The sequence below is a fragment of the Capricornis sumatraensis genome, chromosome 1 (genome assembly GCF_032405125.1).
Source record: "Capricornis sumatraensis isolate serow.1 chromosome 1, serow.2, whole genome shotgun sequence".
NCBI classification, from domain to species: Eukaryota; Metazoa; Chordata; class Mammalia; order Artiodactyla; family Bovidae; genus Capricornis; species Capricornis sumatraensis.
In genome coordinates, this window is record NC_091069.1 from 57,848,270 (window position 1) to 57,862,882 (window position 14,613).

The following is a 14,613-nucleotide window of genomic DNA, read 5'->3' on the forward strand; positions in this document are numbered from 1 at the left end:
AAAAATGACAAAAATGTATTTCAGTAAAAGAAAAACCATCCAGGTGTATTAGTATCAGTTGCTTAGTCATGTCTGACTCTTTGTGACCCATGGACAGTAGCACACAGGCTTCTCTGTTCATGGAATTCTCCAGGCAAGAATACTGGAGTGGGCAGCCATTCCCTTCTCCAGGATCTTCCAAACCCAGGTATCCTGCATCACAGGCAGATTTTTTTTATCGTCTGAGCCACCAGAGAAGGCCATCTAAGGTGACAGGATGAGGTGATTTTAAACCCAATCCAACTCTACGTGTTTATACACACGAGGACAAGGATATTTAGATCCTTACTGAGCTGCTGTGTGGTATCCTCAGGGCAGGGGGACATGGAAGAAGAGAAAGATCACCACCTTGACCTTTACATGTCTTAGTGCTATTCATGTTACAACGAGCGTGTGCAACTTTTAGAAAATTTTTAAAGATCTTCAACTATTTCTAAAGAAAGCATGAAAAACTGCACAGGTGATATGCTTACCAGAAGAGAATGGAAACCACAGTAATTTTACTCTTCAAAGATAACCACTGTTCACACTTTCTTGCTCTTTACCAATACCAATATGCCACTGGTCATGTCCTCCTGACAGGACACCTCCTCCCACAAAGCTGATTTTAAAGGCCTTTCATCTTTGTTGTTGTTCAGTCACTAAGTTGTGTGCAACCCTTTTGAGACCCCATGGACTGCCGCATGCCAGCCTTCCCTGCCCTTCACCACTTCCCAGAGTTTGCTCAAACTCATGTCCATTGAGTCGGTGATGCCATCCAATCATCTCATCCTCTGTCGTCCCCTTCTCCTGCCCTCAATCTTTCCTAGCATCAGGGTCTTTTCCAATGAGTTGGCTCTTCGTATCAGGTGGCCAAAGCATTGGAGCTTCAGCATAATTAACTACTGGGCTTCCTAAATGATGCACAGAGATGCTATTTTAAAAAACAAATACATGGGAATTCCCTGGGGTCCAGTGGTTAAAAATCTGTGCTCTCACTGCCAAGGGCCTGTGTTCAATCCCTGGTTGGGGAACTAAGATCCCACAAACCACTCAGTGTGGCCAAAAATATAAAACAAACAAAAAACCAACAAATGCATGAGGCAACTGCTACCCCAATCATTCCGCATGCTGCCCTCAACAGCCCAGAGGAATGATGGAGACTTAGTGAGTGCTCCTCCCACCCCAAGTCTTCCCTAAATTACTCGGCAGGTAATAGGTTGGAGGAAACAAATTACTCAGAGTCTATTTCTTCTCATGTCATCCACATTATGAAGCTGGATCAGAGAGCTGGTTACAGAGAGAGGCCAAAGGTTAACAAGAGATGCACCCACCAGCCTCCCCTCATTCCAGCTCAGCTGGGCTGAAAGTTTCCTCCACCTCAGGGAAGCAGGGAGCAAACCCCTCAAATTCTAAAAGGCAGTCCTAAAAGCAGCGAGAAAGAACTCGGTCTTTCTGCTCCCCGAGGAATCCAAACCCATCCTTCTCCTGCCCCTACATCCATGTTTCCAAGGAGACCTGGATTCTGAGGATTCCCATGAGTGTCTGCCCAGGGCACGTCATGGAGCCTGAGCTGACTTTGAAGGTCTATTTCTTTAGCTTCTCAAGGGAGGAACTGCCCAGACCTGTGGCTCAGGCCCCAAAGCCCAGGCTCGGCCTCGGAACGGAGTCTCACAAATTTGAGACATCCTCCGGCATAAGCAAACCCCACAGCTGGGAAGGCTCGCAGGCCCATCTGGCAGGCTCCAGCCAATGCAAACAGAAGCCCTGGAGCACAGAGTGCTCCCCTTGCCAATCCAAACCAGAGGCCCTTCCTTTCTCTTGTCTCTAAATAAATACCATAGTGAAAATTAGCGTGCTCCAGTGCCCGGGTCAGAGTTCTCAGAAGCAGAGCCAGAGCCAAAGAGCTGCTCTCAGGGCTGACTGCTGGGCCGGGAAATGAGGCTTGGCCAACTCAGCCACTTCCTCCTCCATTTACGGGGGCCAGCGGAAGGGGCAGAGACTTTACTCCTCCCTCTTCTCATCGAACCTGCGGTCTGTCCTGACCTGGATCTCTCCCTCCAGTCACGTAACCCAGCCCTTTGGCCTAGTTCTTATCTATATGGAAGGTGTTCAGCAAGAAAACTACTTTACAAATTACCAGTAGGCTGTGAATGCACACATACTCGACTACATGTATAAATGTGACATATAACATCACTGAGGTTTCGGAAACTAAAAAGAATCATTCTTAGTCCCCAGGTCCTGATATGTGCATGCATGCTCAGTCACCACTGTACTGTCTGACTCTTTGTGATCCCATGGACTGTAGCCCACCAGGCTCCTCTGTTCATGGGATTCTCAATACTGGAGTGGGTTGCCATGCCCTCCCTCCGGGGGATCTTTCTGCTCCGGGAATCGAACCTGCATCTCTTACATTTCCTGCATTGGCAGGCGCCTTCTTTACCACTAGCGCCACCTGGGAAGCCCAAGATCCTGATATAAGGAACACTTGTTTCAAAAGGTCCCTTCCTGTCTTTGCCCTGGGAGGGCCACATCCTCAGCTCAGTCCATGGAGCCTCCTGCACCTCAACGTGGACCCATCCAGTCCACAGGGTGCTGGGGAGAGTGGAGGGTCTAATACCCCGCCCTTGTCCTCAGGGGTTTAGGACTTAAAGTGGAATAGGTGGGGGCCCGTGGAGTGACCCCACAAGGCAACGAGGGTGGGAGGTGAGGTGGGACACACAGGGAGGGTGATCCCACGCAAGTGTGAAAGTGGCAAACTGCACACCATCTGTTTTTATAATTAGAGTTTTTTTGGAACACAGCCCAAACCAATGGCTTTGTACTGCCCTGGTGGCTTCCACAGTTCATGCTAGAAAAGTGGGGCTGAGTTGCTGCAACACAGACCATGTGGCTGACAAAGCCTAAGATGTGTAGTCTCAGGTTCCCAGGTGGCTCAGTGGTAAAGAACCCACCTGCCAATGCAGGAGACGTGGGTTCAGTCTCCGGATTGGGAAGATCCCCTGGAGGAGGGCATGGCAACTCACTCCAGTATTCCTGCCTACAAAATTTCATGAACAGAGAGAGGAGCCTGGCAGCTACAGTCCAGGAGGTCGCAAAGAGTCAGACACAAATGGGCGACTGAGCACACACACGCACCTTGGCTGAAAACGTGTGCAGGCTCCTCCCTGGAGGAATGAGGGCCTTGCTGAGGTACAGAGCGGCGATGGCTGGGGAGTCTGGGGAGGACAAAGTGTTCCCAGCACGTACGGGAAGTTCAAGGACTGAAGGGGAAGTCTGGACGGGATGCTGGGGCTAGGGGAGAAAGCAGAGATAGTATGCTGATGTGAAGTTCAGCTGGAAGACAGATAAGGCCAACTTCCCTTATTTCCCTGCAGCTCAGAACTCATCTGCATCCCCTCTCGTAAGCTGCCCAGCGAGTGCAGTGAGGCCAACCTGCCCTCTCTGAAGCCAACTTCCAACCCCACAGATGTAAAGGGCCACATGAAGGAAGTGTCCCTGTGTATCTGCCTCATCATCACATCCCAATAACGTCAGGAACCTCACCATCCTTCTACTTTTGCTCTAGTTGGAGATGACAAAGGTTCTGGGGCCCAACTCCTCCCACTTTGTCCAAACGACTCTCCTGTGTCACAGGTGGTCTCTGTCTGGGCAAATCTGATGCATCTTCCTTCCTCCCTCTCCTTAAACTTCATATTTAATTCCACAAACACCTCCTATGTGCCTCGGGAAGATGCCAAGGTACTCTGGGGCTGGTCTTGACTAGAGGTGGGGGACGGATGTGGCACTGAGAGCAAGCCCGGCTGGCCACCCTCCCTTAGCGTCCTCCCCACCTGCTTCATACTCCCATGGGTCCCCCCACTTTCTGTCTGTGCTACTTTGTGCTCAAAGAGCTCAACTCTCTGACAATTTCATTTTCTTTTTTTTGGCCATATATGTGACTTGTCAGATCTTAAGTTTCCCAACCAGGGATCAAACCTGTGCCCTCTGCAGTGGAAGCGTGGAGTCTCAACCACTGGACCACCAGGGAAGTCCTGATAATTTCATTTCTTAACCCTAACTGAGGGCCCACACTTCTACCTGTTACGTGAGATAGGCCCGTAGGTTCTCCACCATCACCTCAGTTCAGAGGGGCCCAGACGCACCTCCTTCCAGAGCATTCCATCTTCCTGGAAACCATGGCTTCCTTCTCATCTTCTCTCTTCTACAGCCCTGACACCCAGCCTACCCCCAACCTCATCCTCTCCCTTGGAAACATACCCTCCTTTCACCCTGGGGTCCCCTGCAGCCCCCAGGCTGGTCCTCAATCATCTGACGACTCCAAACACGCCCTGCATGCTCACCCCACCTCCTTTCTTCTCCAGCATCATGTGGGTTCAGTCACCACCCTCCGTCACTGTCCCCTTCACACCACTCAACAGTGGTGAAACACTCATGGACTCATTCCCTGGGGTTGCCCCCACCAGGCTGTCCACCCTAGGGCAATAAGAGCTTGTCCATGGTGCCTGACAAAGTGCAACACAGCTTGCAGTGGGCCCTGCCACCACCTGACCCCACTCTGCTCTTCATTCTCAATTTTTCTCTCAAAGTGTCCTACTGTCTCACATGCTTGACTTAATAGCATGGAAGTTATCTTGTGGTTGTCTTGTTTCACCATAAGTTAAGAAAAATACACCTTTATTTCTCTTGCATCTTTCACATAGCTCCAAGCAAAACATGGGGCTCTTAAGAATGGCAGAATAGGGGCTTCCTGGTGGCTCAGTGGTAAAGAATCCAGCTGCCAAGCAGGAGATGAGGGTTCAGTCCCTGTCCAGAAGATTCCACATGCCACAGAGCAACTAAGTCTATGGGCCACAACCACTGAGCATGCGCTCTAGAGCCGGTGCTCTGCAACAAGAGAAGCCACCGCAGTAAGAAGCTGTGTACCACAACCAGAGAGCAGCCCACACCTGCCGCAACTAGAGGAAAGCCCATGCAGCAACAGAGACCCAACACACTCAAAACCAAATAAAATTATTAAAAGAATAAAATTAAAACGGCAGGGTAAGTCTGCGAACCTGAACACAAATGTCACTTAACGCATAAGAAAAGAACAAACAGGTGGGTGGACCTGTCTGCCCCTGGCTGCCAAAACAGAAGACGCAAGGCCTGTTAACCACTGGACCGCGGGACAATGGTGAGATGGGGAGAAAGCAAGGGGATAGGCCTCGGTGAAGAGCAGTGCTCACAGAGACAAGGCTTCCTCTCCCTCTCTGTCCTCCAACCAAAGCTCCTTCAAGCTTCAACAGTCCTCTGCAGAGCTCGAACCGACCAAAAAGAAAACCTAGTGGGTCTAGGCGTGTCAGAGGGCAAGGGGAAGCCCAACAAATATGTAGACGGGTGAGGACGATACACTCCATCACTCCCTGACTTGGGCAGTCACCATAAATTAACCCCAAATCCGTTTCACTCCAACAATTTCTGCCACTCTTGCCTGGTTCAGGGTTGTTTGCTATACCCCTCCCAGCTGGAATGGTTGTTACCTGACACAGACACAAGTGATATCATCCACTCATTTTATGCCCTCAGCAGACATTGCTAATTGATCTTGTACTCTTTCTGTGGGAGCCCAGAGAAAGCCTGGAGATCCCTTAACACAGTGCTACAGGTGAGAACTAGCAATCTCCAGAAAGTGAAGCATCAGCTGAAACCATCAGTTTTCACAGACACAGAATGTTTCCTTCCTAGGGCAGCTCTCAAACTTCAGCATGCAGAGGAACCCTCCATAGACTTTATTCACACACAGATTCCTGGGTCATTTCCAGAGAGTCTAATTCAGGGCGGGGAAGGGGTAAAAAGGGAGGCAAAGGTGCATTTCCCACTGGCTGCAGGAATGCTGCTGCCGAGGACCACCTGTGAGCAGCCCTGTTTAAGGGCAGCAGATCACAGTGGAGTTATAATGAAAGGGCATTTTTCCAGGCCTGGTGTGTAACCAGAATTGTGCAGCCTGCATGCGATGATCAAGTGAAGTTTCATTCATGGCGCTGAGGCCCTAGGGAACACCCACAGGTGGGGTCAGCCCCTTGTGGGGTGCGGGGGGTAGGGGTGGGGTCAGGGGAGCAGGAACAGTTCTCACAGCCCTCTTGCACTGGCACCGCAGCTGAAATCACGCGGGAGCCCAAAAGGAGCAGCCTAACCCCTGACCAAATATGCCCGTTACTCACAATTTTTGTCCCCTGGGGCTTAGGGGCCCCCGTAGCCGGTGTCAGGAGCTGTTTGGCCACGGCCTCCCGCTGCGTGAGGTCCGAGGCGCTCAGGGCTGTGCGACTGCCATCCTCGTTGATGACCATGGAGGCTCCGGGGTGCACGTTGGGGCCGTTGATGACGGCCTGCCTCAGTTCCTGAACGTTCCAGGGGGTGACTGGTTGAGGGTAGGTCAGCTTTGTGGCAAACACCTGGAAACAAGGAGGGGATATGAAAATTCAGGGTGGGCAGAGAAAGGTCAGGAGGACCCCAGTGTGACTCAACAGGCTGTGTGATTTTTCCCCTAAGATGCAGACGTGCTCCCTGAGCCAAGAAGGTCCTTCAGCTAAACAAGCAACATCTCCCTGTCTTTTCCACAATCATTTTTCCAGACTTGCTTCCTCCAAGGAAGAGAGCAGGTCTCCTCTTCTAGCAGAGTAATCTGCCCCCAAAAAGTTATCTGAGAATAGTAATTTATGCAGCAAAATTTTTTTTAACCTATTTTAAAATTTTATCATTTCCTAGTCTGCCAATAAATTCGAGGTCCCAAATGATGGAATATAGCCTGGAACATGAGCTTTAGACAATTGGTGAATACTTGCTCTCAAGTATCACCCTCCTCCACCTATAATTCCCCTCCCCTCACCCCCCAGCAGTCATCACTAATTGATGGTGGCCTGAGCCCAGACATGGCATCTTAATCTCTTTATGTGGCCTGAGATAAACCTGATTCAGTCCCCCGATTCATGAGCAAATGGCAGTGATCCATTTGACACGCCAGGCCTGCACCACACTCCAAGAAAAACGAGTGCTCTGGTTAAGTGAGTTCTGAGCTACTGAATATTAAAACCCTTTGGTGCTTCAAAAGGCATATACCTATGTTAGAGACTCTTGAAAAGTCCCATGGAAAGGAACTCTCTGAACACTGGCCAGCCTGTGTGAATGGCACCCCCACCCCAACCCCCGCCACCCTGCCCGGTGCTCCCCGCCCTCTGGCCCTCTCCACCTCTGCCGACGCACTGACCACTGCCTGACAGAGTATTTATGTATGGACTGTGCCCAACTTAGGATTTTTAGGACTTTGTAACGGTGTGAAAGTAACACGTATTTGGTAGAAATCATACTCCCCATTTTGAATTCTGGTCTTTCTCTGGGCTTGTGAAACATGGTGTGATATTCTTGTGAAGGTGCGCAGGGGCAGTAGGCCTCAGCTGCTGGCTGTCAGCCCTGGGATCATAAATATCCCATACACTTAGAGCCATCCTGTTGTTCATTTTCAGGACAGTGTTCAATAACTTCTATGAGACATTCAACACTATTACAAAACAAGCTTTGCACTGGATGATTTTGCTCAACGGTAGGCTAACATAAGTGTTCTGAGCAGGTTTAAGGTGGGTTAGATTAAGCTATGCTGTTCAGTAGGTTAGGTCCATTAAATGCACTTTTGACATATGGCATTTTTAACTTACCACCACATCATCATAAGTCGAGGAATATCCTTACTTGTGTTATCTGTTTATGTGTCTCCACCACTGGAATATAAGCTTCACAGGGACACACTAGTCTTGTCTGGTTCGTGACTGGGTCTCTAGCTTATCCCCCAACCTTCACCTCCCCTGCTTCTCTAACACCTGTCCACAGTGCTCAGTGGGAAGGGTGCGCACAAGAGATCAAGAGGCAGTTTCACACGCTCTGCTCCTGAAAACCATCCTGTGAGCAACAGGCCACCATGGCCCTAGGTTTAGGGCAGGCCTGGAGGTGGGCAGAGGGGGAACTTCAGAGTCCCTCCAGTACCAAATGAACCCAGATCCAAGAAAGAGAAGACCGCTGAAGGTGGAAAGAGGAGCAACACTAAAGGTCTCTCCTGAAGCTGGGGACCCTGGAGGCACCACGAGGCTAAAGCCAACAGAGGTCCCTGTCCTCTGCCCAAAGAAAGCAATGAACAGGTCACAGGCCCCTCCTCCCAGGGCCTCGGACTCAGGAATGTCACCACTGGGCTTCCCAGTGCTTTTCCATGCCACCTGACCCAGCTTCCGGATGCAGAGACCCCTGGTACCCAGGAATGGGTGTTCTCTGACTCTTGTCCCCTCACACAAGAGCCCTTGCTTAGGAAGCCCACGTGTGCCTGGGGGACAAGGAGGCAGCCCGCAGGAGACCATCAGAACACTCGAGCTCTGCTCTCTGCTCCTTGCCAGTCCTCCCCTGAGAGTGGCAGCAGGGCCGTGTGCGAGGAAATGAGCTGCTCCGCAGGGAGAATTAAACCATCTTTTATTACTGACCTCCAGGCTCATTAAGGAGGAAGACGATGAAGGGGCTGTTGCTAATGAGTACCGCAGCCTCAAGTGGTGGGGAAGTGAGAAAAGAAAACTGGCTCCCTAAGGAAACACTAATGGGTGGACAGGGCAAACTGCCTACCCCTGACGATCTGGGAGTGACGCCTGCTCCCTGGGGCTCTCTCCCTTCCTCCACAGCCGACTCCCGATGCCAGGCAAGTACACGGGACAGAAAGCCCCGCTCCCTCCTCATCTCTGTCATGTATTCCATCTGTCTAGAAAGCTTTAATGACTAGACCAAGATGGGCAGGAAGAGGAGAGGTGGGTGGGATACACACCCTATAGGCTGCGCCCTGGTAGCCCAGGAGCAGGGGTCTTCCTTGTGGGTGGAGCGTGTCTGGAGACCTGGCGGGGAGTGAGGGCAACGCCACGCCATGGCCTCAGGGTGCCCTTCTAAGGACTCAATATGGGGAGAGGCAGATGCTGTCTTCACCCAAGCCACCATGATCCCAAGCCTTCTCCCCAGCCTTTCTCGCCACTCTCATCTGCCACCTAACAGCACACACCATGGGAATTCCAATTTCGTTGGTGTTGATGTACATGTCCGGGCAGATGACCGAGCGGGCTGCGTAGTCTACGCGCTTCCCCATCATGTGCTTTCGGAACAAACCATCCTTCTTCTCCAGGATCTTTATGGGGGAAAAGTCCACAGAAATCATTAAAAAAATTTAAAAATCAAGACTTAAAATTATTAAGTTGTTAGAAAATATATGTTGCTGTTTTTTAGTTGCTAAGTCATGTCCAACTCTTTTGTGACCCAATGGACTGTAGCCCACCAGCCTCCTCTGTCCATGGGATTCTCCAGCCAAGAATTCTGGAGTGGGTTGCCATTTTCTCCTCCAGGAGATCTTTCCAACCCAAGGGTTGAACCCGCATCTCCTGCATTGGCATGTGGGTTCTTTACCACTGAGCCACCAGGGAAGCTCTAGAACATATATATGCCATATTTAATTGTGGGCACAACTTAGCAATTGAGCATGAGTATGAAAGATGATACTTCTATTATTCACAAGCTTGTATAATGGTAACAGGTTGGCGAGAAAGGATGGATAAACCCAAACTTTTAGGCCAACCCAATACTATGCACATCTTTATTATGTTTGGGTTTTTTGGTCTGCAATTTTAGTTTCATTCACTTCTTCAGTTAGGGCCATCTTTTATTAATATCTTCTTTTATTCCTCTTTCAATTATTTTATACAGTTGAAATAAATCTTTCATATTTTACACTAAAAAATAATAAAATAAAAAGTAAACCAAAACTACAGTAGTGCCAATTGGTTAAAATAAAACAGTCACTGTCAAGGAAAAAAAAACAAGTATGGTTACTATTTTCTTCCTTAAGACAAACATATTTATTATTTAACCCCTTCGGCTAGCAATGGGGATCCAACTGCTCACCTGTCTAATACCGGGGTACTTTTCCATCATTAATTTGTCCATCTCGCTATCAAACACAGTATTAACGTGGCTCTGAAGGCGAATCCAAATGTTGTAAAGTCTGTCTGTGAGGGACTGGCCTGGAAGCTGACTCAAAAAGGATCGGTCCATGGCCATCGAAGAGTCTTTTTCCTGCCAAGACACAACCAAGAAAAACGGGCGTGATGGAAAGCCCTCAAGAAGGCCAGGCCTGGTTCCACTTTTCTTTTTCGCTTGAGCTCTGACAAATGATGAACTCTGAAGTTGGCCTTTATGTCTTTTGAACTTGACAGATTTGTGGCCCAAGTGCTCATAAATCGATCTTGTCTGTGTGCACTGACAACATATGAGGCGGTAAGCTGCCCTGGAGTACCACCAACTGACCGACTGTCTGGCCACCTGGACTGGGCCCCTTGGGCTGGGTATGTATGACACAGGAGAGACACAAATGGTCCCTCGACCCAGTGGGTCAGAGAGAAGAAACCTGTCAGCGCTGATGAAGGGGGATCCAGTAAGTGAGAATGTCATGCAACCCACTGGTGATAAAGTGGGCCTGTCCTCAATCCTGAGAAACAGAAGACTTCTCAGTTAGAGAGAAGACAGGTGTGGTTTCTATTCTGGCTGAAGGAGCCTCCCAGGGACCCCTGTATGATGGCAGCACCCCTGTCAGACTAACTCACTTCTGAAGGTATCAGCTGACTCAGGGCCACAAGCCTACTTGTGAAATGGGTGAGACCAGTCTCACTGGTGTATCCTCAGTGCCTGGAATGGCGCACACCTATTCACACCCAGGCATTCATGATTCATGAGAGGGCCACTCTGCAAGTATGGGAAGAAAGAACCCTTGCTATTGATCAGATGGAAAAGAGGGCACTGTGACTTCAGGCAGCAATGACCTTAGGAATCTGAAAGGATGCTGCTCATTTCTGCCGAGATTTAGCTTTTTTCTTGGACAAAGGCTACTCTACTGTCAAGAGACATCAACATGAAATCCTTAGCTCTGGTCACTGGACGTGGCAATCCTATGGCCATCTCTCTTAAACTAGACCAGAACCTGCAGACAGCAGATATCTCTAATATTGAGCACTTTTTTAAAAAGCACATTTACACAGGCAGATCAGAAAACAAGCAAAACCAAAGAAACCCAAGCAGAAAGGCTGAGTAACCCACGCACGGGTGTCCCTGACAGACTGTGGCGCCACCTGGTGATGGGCCGGTCCTACTCAGGGAAGGGAGCCTGGGAGCCTGTCTGGTCTACTTAAGGCTGAGACAGTCCTTCCTATTTGCATTTAGAAAGCATCTTAAAGCTGGGAAGGATGTCAGCAATCTCAACAAACTTCCTGAGTGCCTGACTCATCTTTATAACCACTGTAGACCTAGCATACTAAAAGGGATTCAGGAAACGTCTGCTGAAACAGGAAAATGGAATTCAGCTCCACCATTTATTGGGGAGAAAACTGAGCCCCAAATCTGACACTCCTATTCCAGGAAACTCCTCCAAATGCCAACACTGCCTTCCTGACCCTGATGCTAGAGATCTTCATGAGCCAAAATCAGACCTAGGTGGCACGGGTCTCTGGTACCAGAGCCCCATAGGGACAGGCTCAGAGCCTGAGGACCACAGACTGTTCTTTCTAGAACTGCCAGTGAGAGCAGGTAGCCCAGACCACAGCCACGGGTAAAACCTCCCCACAGATCACTCATTTTATTGTGGAGATGGGAACAAGAAACCAAAGCAACTCAATCAAGGTCACTGGGCACGGTCATTGGGGTCATGCCCAGACCCACACTTTCTCCCAGACATTGCCCGGTCCTCCCAAACCCATGGCTCACACACAACCATACAGAATTGCCAACCAGTATCTCCCAGGACCCATAGCATTCAGGACCCATAGCATTCTGCACCCACCGCGCAGGAAGCTAGAACTATGGTATCAGCTCCTGACCTCTTCTGTGGTGGGTGCTGCCACCTCACTTGGCAGCTCCTGTTCTTGGGCCATCAGTGCCAGAAGTTTTCGGATCAGAACCACGTCCTTCATGACAGCCTGCAAGTTCACCGTCTGCCCGTTGGTGAACATCTGGTCCCCAAGGCGGTTGACAGGGCGATACCTGCAGGAGGACATGTGGAATCAGTGAACACTTTCCTCAGCCTCTTATCCATCCCTACTCACACGCCCCAAGCTCCAAAGGAAACCCACATTCCTCCTGCACTCAGGGAAAATGAAGAGGAAAATAGTCCCACCACCTGCCAGCTGGGAGTGGAACTGTTGCTCTATTTTTCAGCACCTTTGACCCTTCCTTTCTCTCCCAGAGGTCATTATTCAATTATTCCATAAACCTTTTTCAGGTGAAATAAAGCCAATGAAAGGGTATTACCTTGAGGGTGGTACCACCAAGAAATCCAGAAAGAACATACTGGGGTTGAACCTGGACTCCATGCCAACATCTTCCAGTCCCAAAAAAAGGTAATTCAGAAAGAACCCTGTGTTTGAAATAAATCAAAAAGATCATTTAAACCTATACATTAAGAGCATGGAAGGATGACCACAGAAATTTTTACAAAAAGCCCAGAATATAGGACAATAGGGAGAATAAGATCACATGTGTCTCCATAAAAACTAATGAAGGAATTGCCTGGCGGTCCAGTGGTTAAGACTCTGCACTTCCACTGCAAGGGGTGCAGGGTCCATCCCTGGTCAGGGAACCAAAATCCCACATGCCACGTGGTGCAGTGAAAAAAATAAATAAAAATGCAATATTAAAAAGCAATAATGAAAATAAATAAGCAAACAAAATACATTAAAAAAAATAAGGTGAGTTACACTGCACCTTCAAGACACATGTCAAACTGTATTAAGCAATGCCCACCCACAGCTATCATTTAATGATCGGGCTCAGTTACAGTAATCATCAAGTTCATGGTTCAAGGAATAAAGACATTTCCCACACTGTAAATCATCAATGATAATGTACCCTGAAGCCTGCCCCAAATCTATGGTTCAGTTTCAGGAGAGATCTACAAGAATCACAATTTTGAAAACATAAAAAGGCAGGGTAAAGGAGTCCAGGAAGTCAATGGGCTGTTTCTTTAGCCTGGCACAGCACCTTCATTTTTCCAAAGAGCTATGAGGTGTTCTTGAGCACTGGAGGGTGTCAGGTATCCTCGTTTTCCCATCTGAGCTTCCTCAATTCCTGGAGTGGAAGAGGGCAATCGAGCACAGTAAGTCAATTACAGACACTCTTTCCGTAATGGGATTTAGCAATTCCTTTCCCCACTCCTCCAAGCCTGCAATCTGACCAAAAAATCAATCTCTAGAGACTTCCCTAGCGGTCCAGTGGCCAAGGCCCCACACTCCCAATACAGAGGCCCTGGGTTTGATCCTGGATAGGAGAACGAGATCCCACATGCTGAGGCAGCCAAAGAAACAAATTAAAATAAATAAACTTTTTTTTTTAAGTCAATCTCTAGGACAACCTACTCTCTGCTGTGGATTTTCCCCCACCTTAATCTAATTTCTAAAGCCATGAAAACCAAACAACTACTGTATGAAACCTAAAAGGTGGAGCCAAAGGGGGGAAAAAAAAATCACCCACAATTATATCATGTTATCACCATGACCACTTTTATATATTCTTTTCTGGTCCTTTGGTTTATGAAGTTTTAGATCATCACAATTTCAGGCGCGGATTTACTCTGTACCACTTTGCTAATTTAGTGTCATCTTGCGAGCATTTCTGCATGTTGCCCTATACCTTGTGTCTCACCATCATTTTTATTTTATTTATTTATCTGGCTGTATCGGGTCACTTAGCGGCGGCACACAGGATCCTCTGTTGCAGTGTGCAGGCTTACTTGCTTTATGGCACATGGGATCTTAGTGCCCCAACCAGGGATTGAACCCACATCCCCTGCACTGCAAGGCAGATTCTTAACCACTGGACCACATGGAAGTCCCTTGCCATCATTTTTAATTGCAGCATGATATTCCTGAGAGGATGTTTTTGTAAGTGACTTAACCACCTTCTAATAGTTGGACATCTGAGCTGACTCCAATTTTTTTTATTACTTTAAGTCACACTGTGATAAACAGCTTTAGGCACTTGGCTTCTACCAGAAAGGTTCACAGCAGGAGAATTATGGATAAATGAAGATGAACATTTTTATGGGTAAATGTATATTCAGTTTCTTCTTACAACTATCATGCTGGTGATAAGTAGGTGGATCTTGACTTCTCAGATTAACCAAGATCACTCTGGGATACTCTTTAATCAGCCACTCCCAGAGTAAGTCACATTCAGGAGGTGTGGCCCCAAGCATTTAGATGATTAAGAAAGTGAGTAATGTGACCTCTAGGTTCAAAACTATCAACTTCAGCCTTAGTATAGTGGTGAGCATTCCCTCCCATCAAAACTATCAACCTCTTTTGGAACACATTCATCAAAATCATATACTGCTTGGGAATTTCCTGCCAGTCTAGTGATTAGGACTCAGTGCTCTCACTGCTGAGGGCCTGGCTTTGACCCCTGGTCAGGGAACTAAGATCTCACAAGCCTTGTGGCTCATCACCCCACCTCTCCCCACAAAATCGCTCAATATTTTTTTTTTAATGCACTTATCAG

The 14,613-nt window shown here is 48.5% G+C and overlaps 1 protein-coding gene across 1 annotated transcript in view; it reads right to left on the minus strand.

The window, feature by feature from the left end:
* POLR1A (RNA polymerase I subunit A) overlaps positions 1-14,613 on the minus strand; it is an 86,643-nt gene that overhangs the window by 53,376 nt on the left and 18,654 nt on the right. The window contains exons 7-12 of the mRNA XM_068972274.1: positions 13,099-13,185; positions 12,370-12,475; positions 11,940-12,102; positions 9,976-10,146; positions 9,083-9,205; positions 6,225-6,455 (exon numbers count right to left, since the gene is read on the minus strand). Coding sequence (XP_068828375.1) covers positions 6,225-6,455; positions 9,083-9,205; positions 9,976-10,146; positions 11,940-12,102; positions 12,370-12,475; positions 13,099-13,185 — 881 coding nt within the window. The remainder of the gene's footprint in view (positions 1-6,224; positions 6,456-9,082; positions 9,206-9,975; positions 10,147-11,939; positions 12,103-12,369; positions 12,476-13,098; positions 13,186-14,613) is intronic.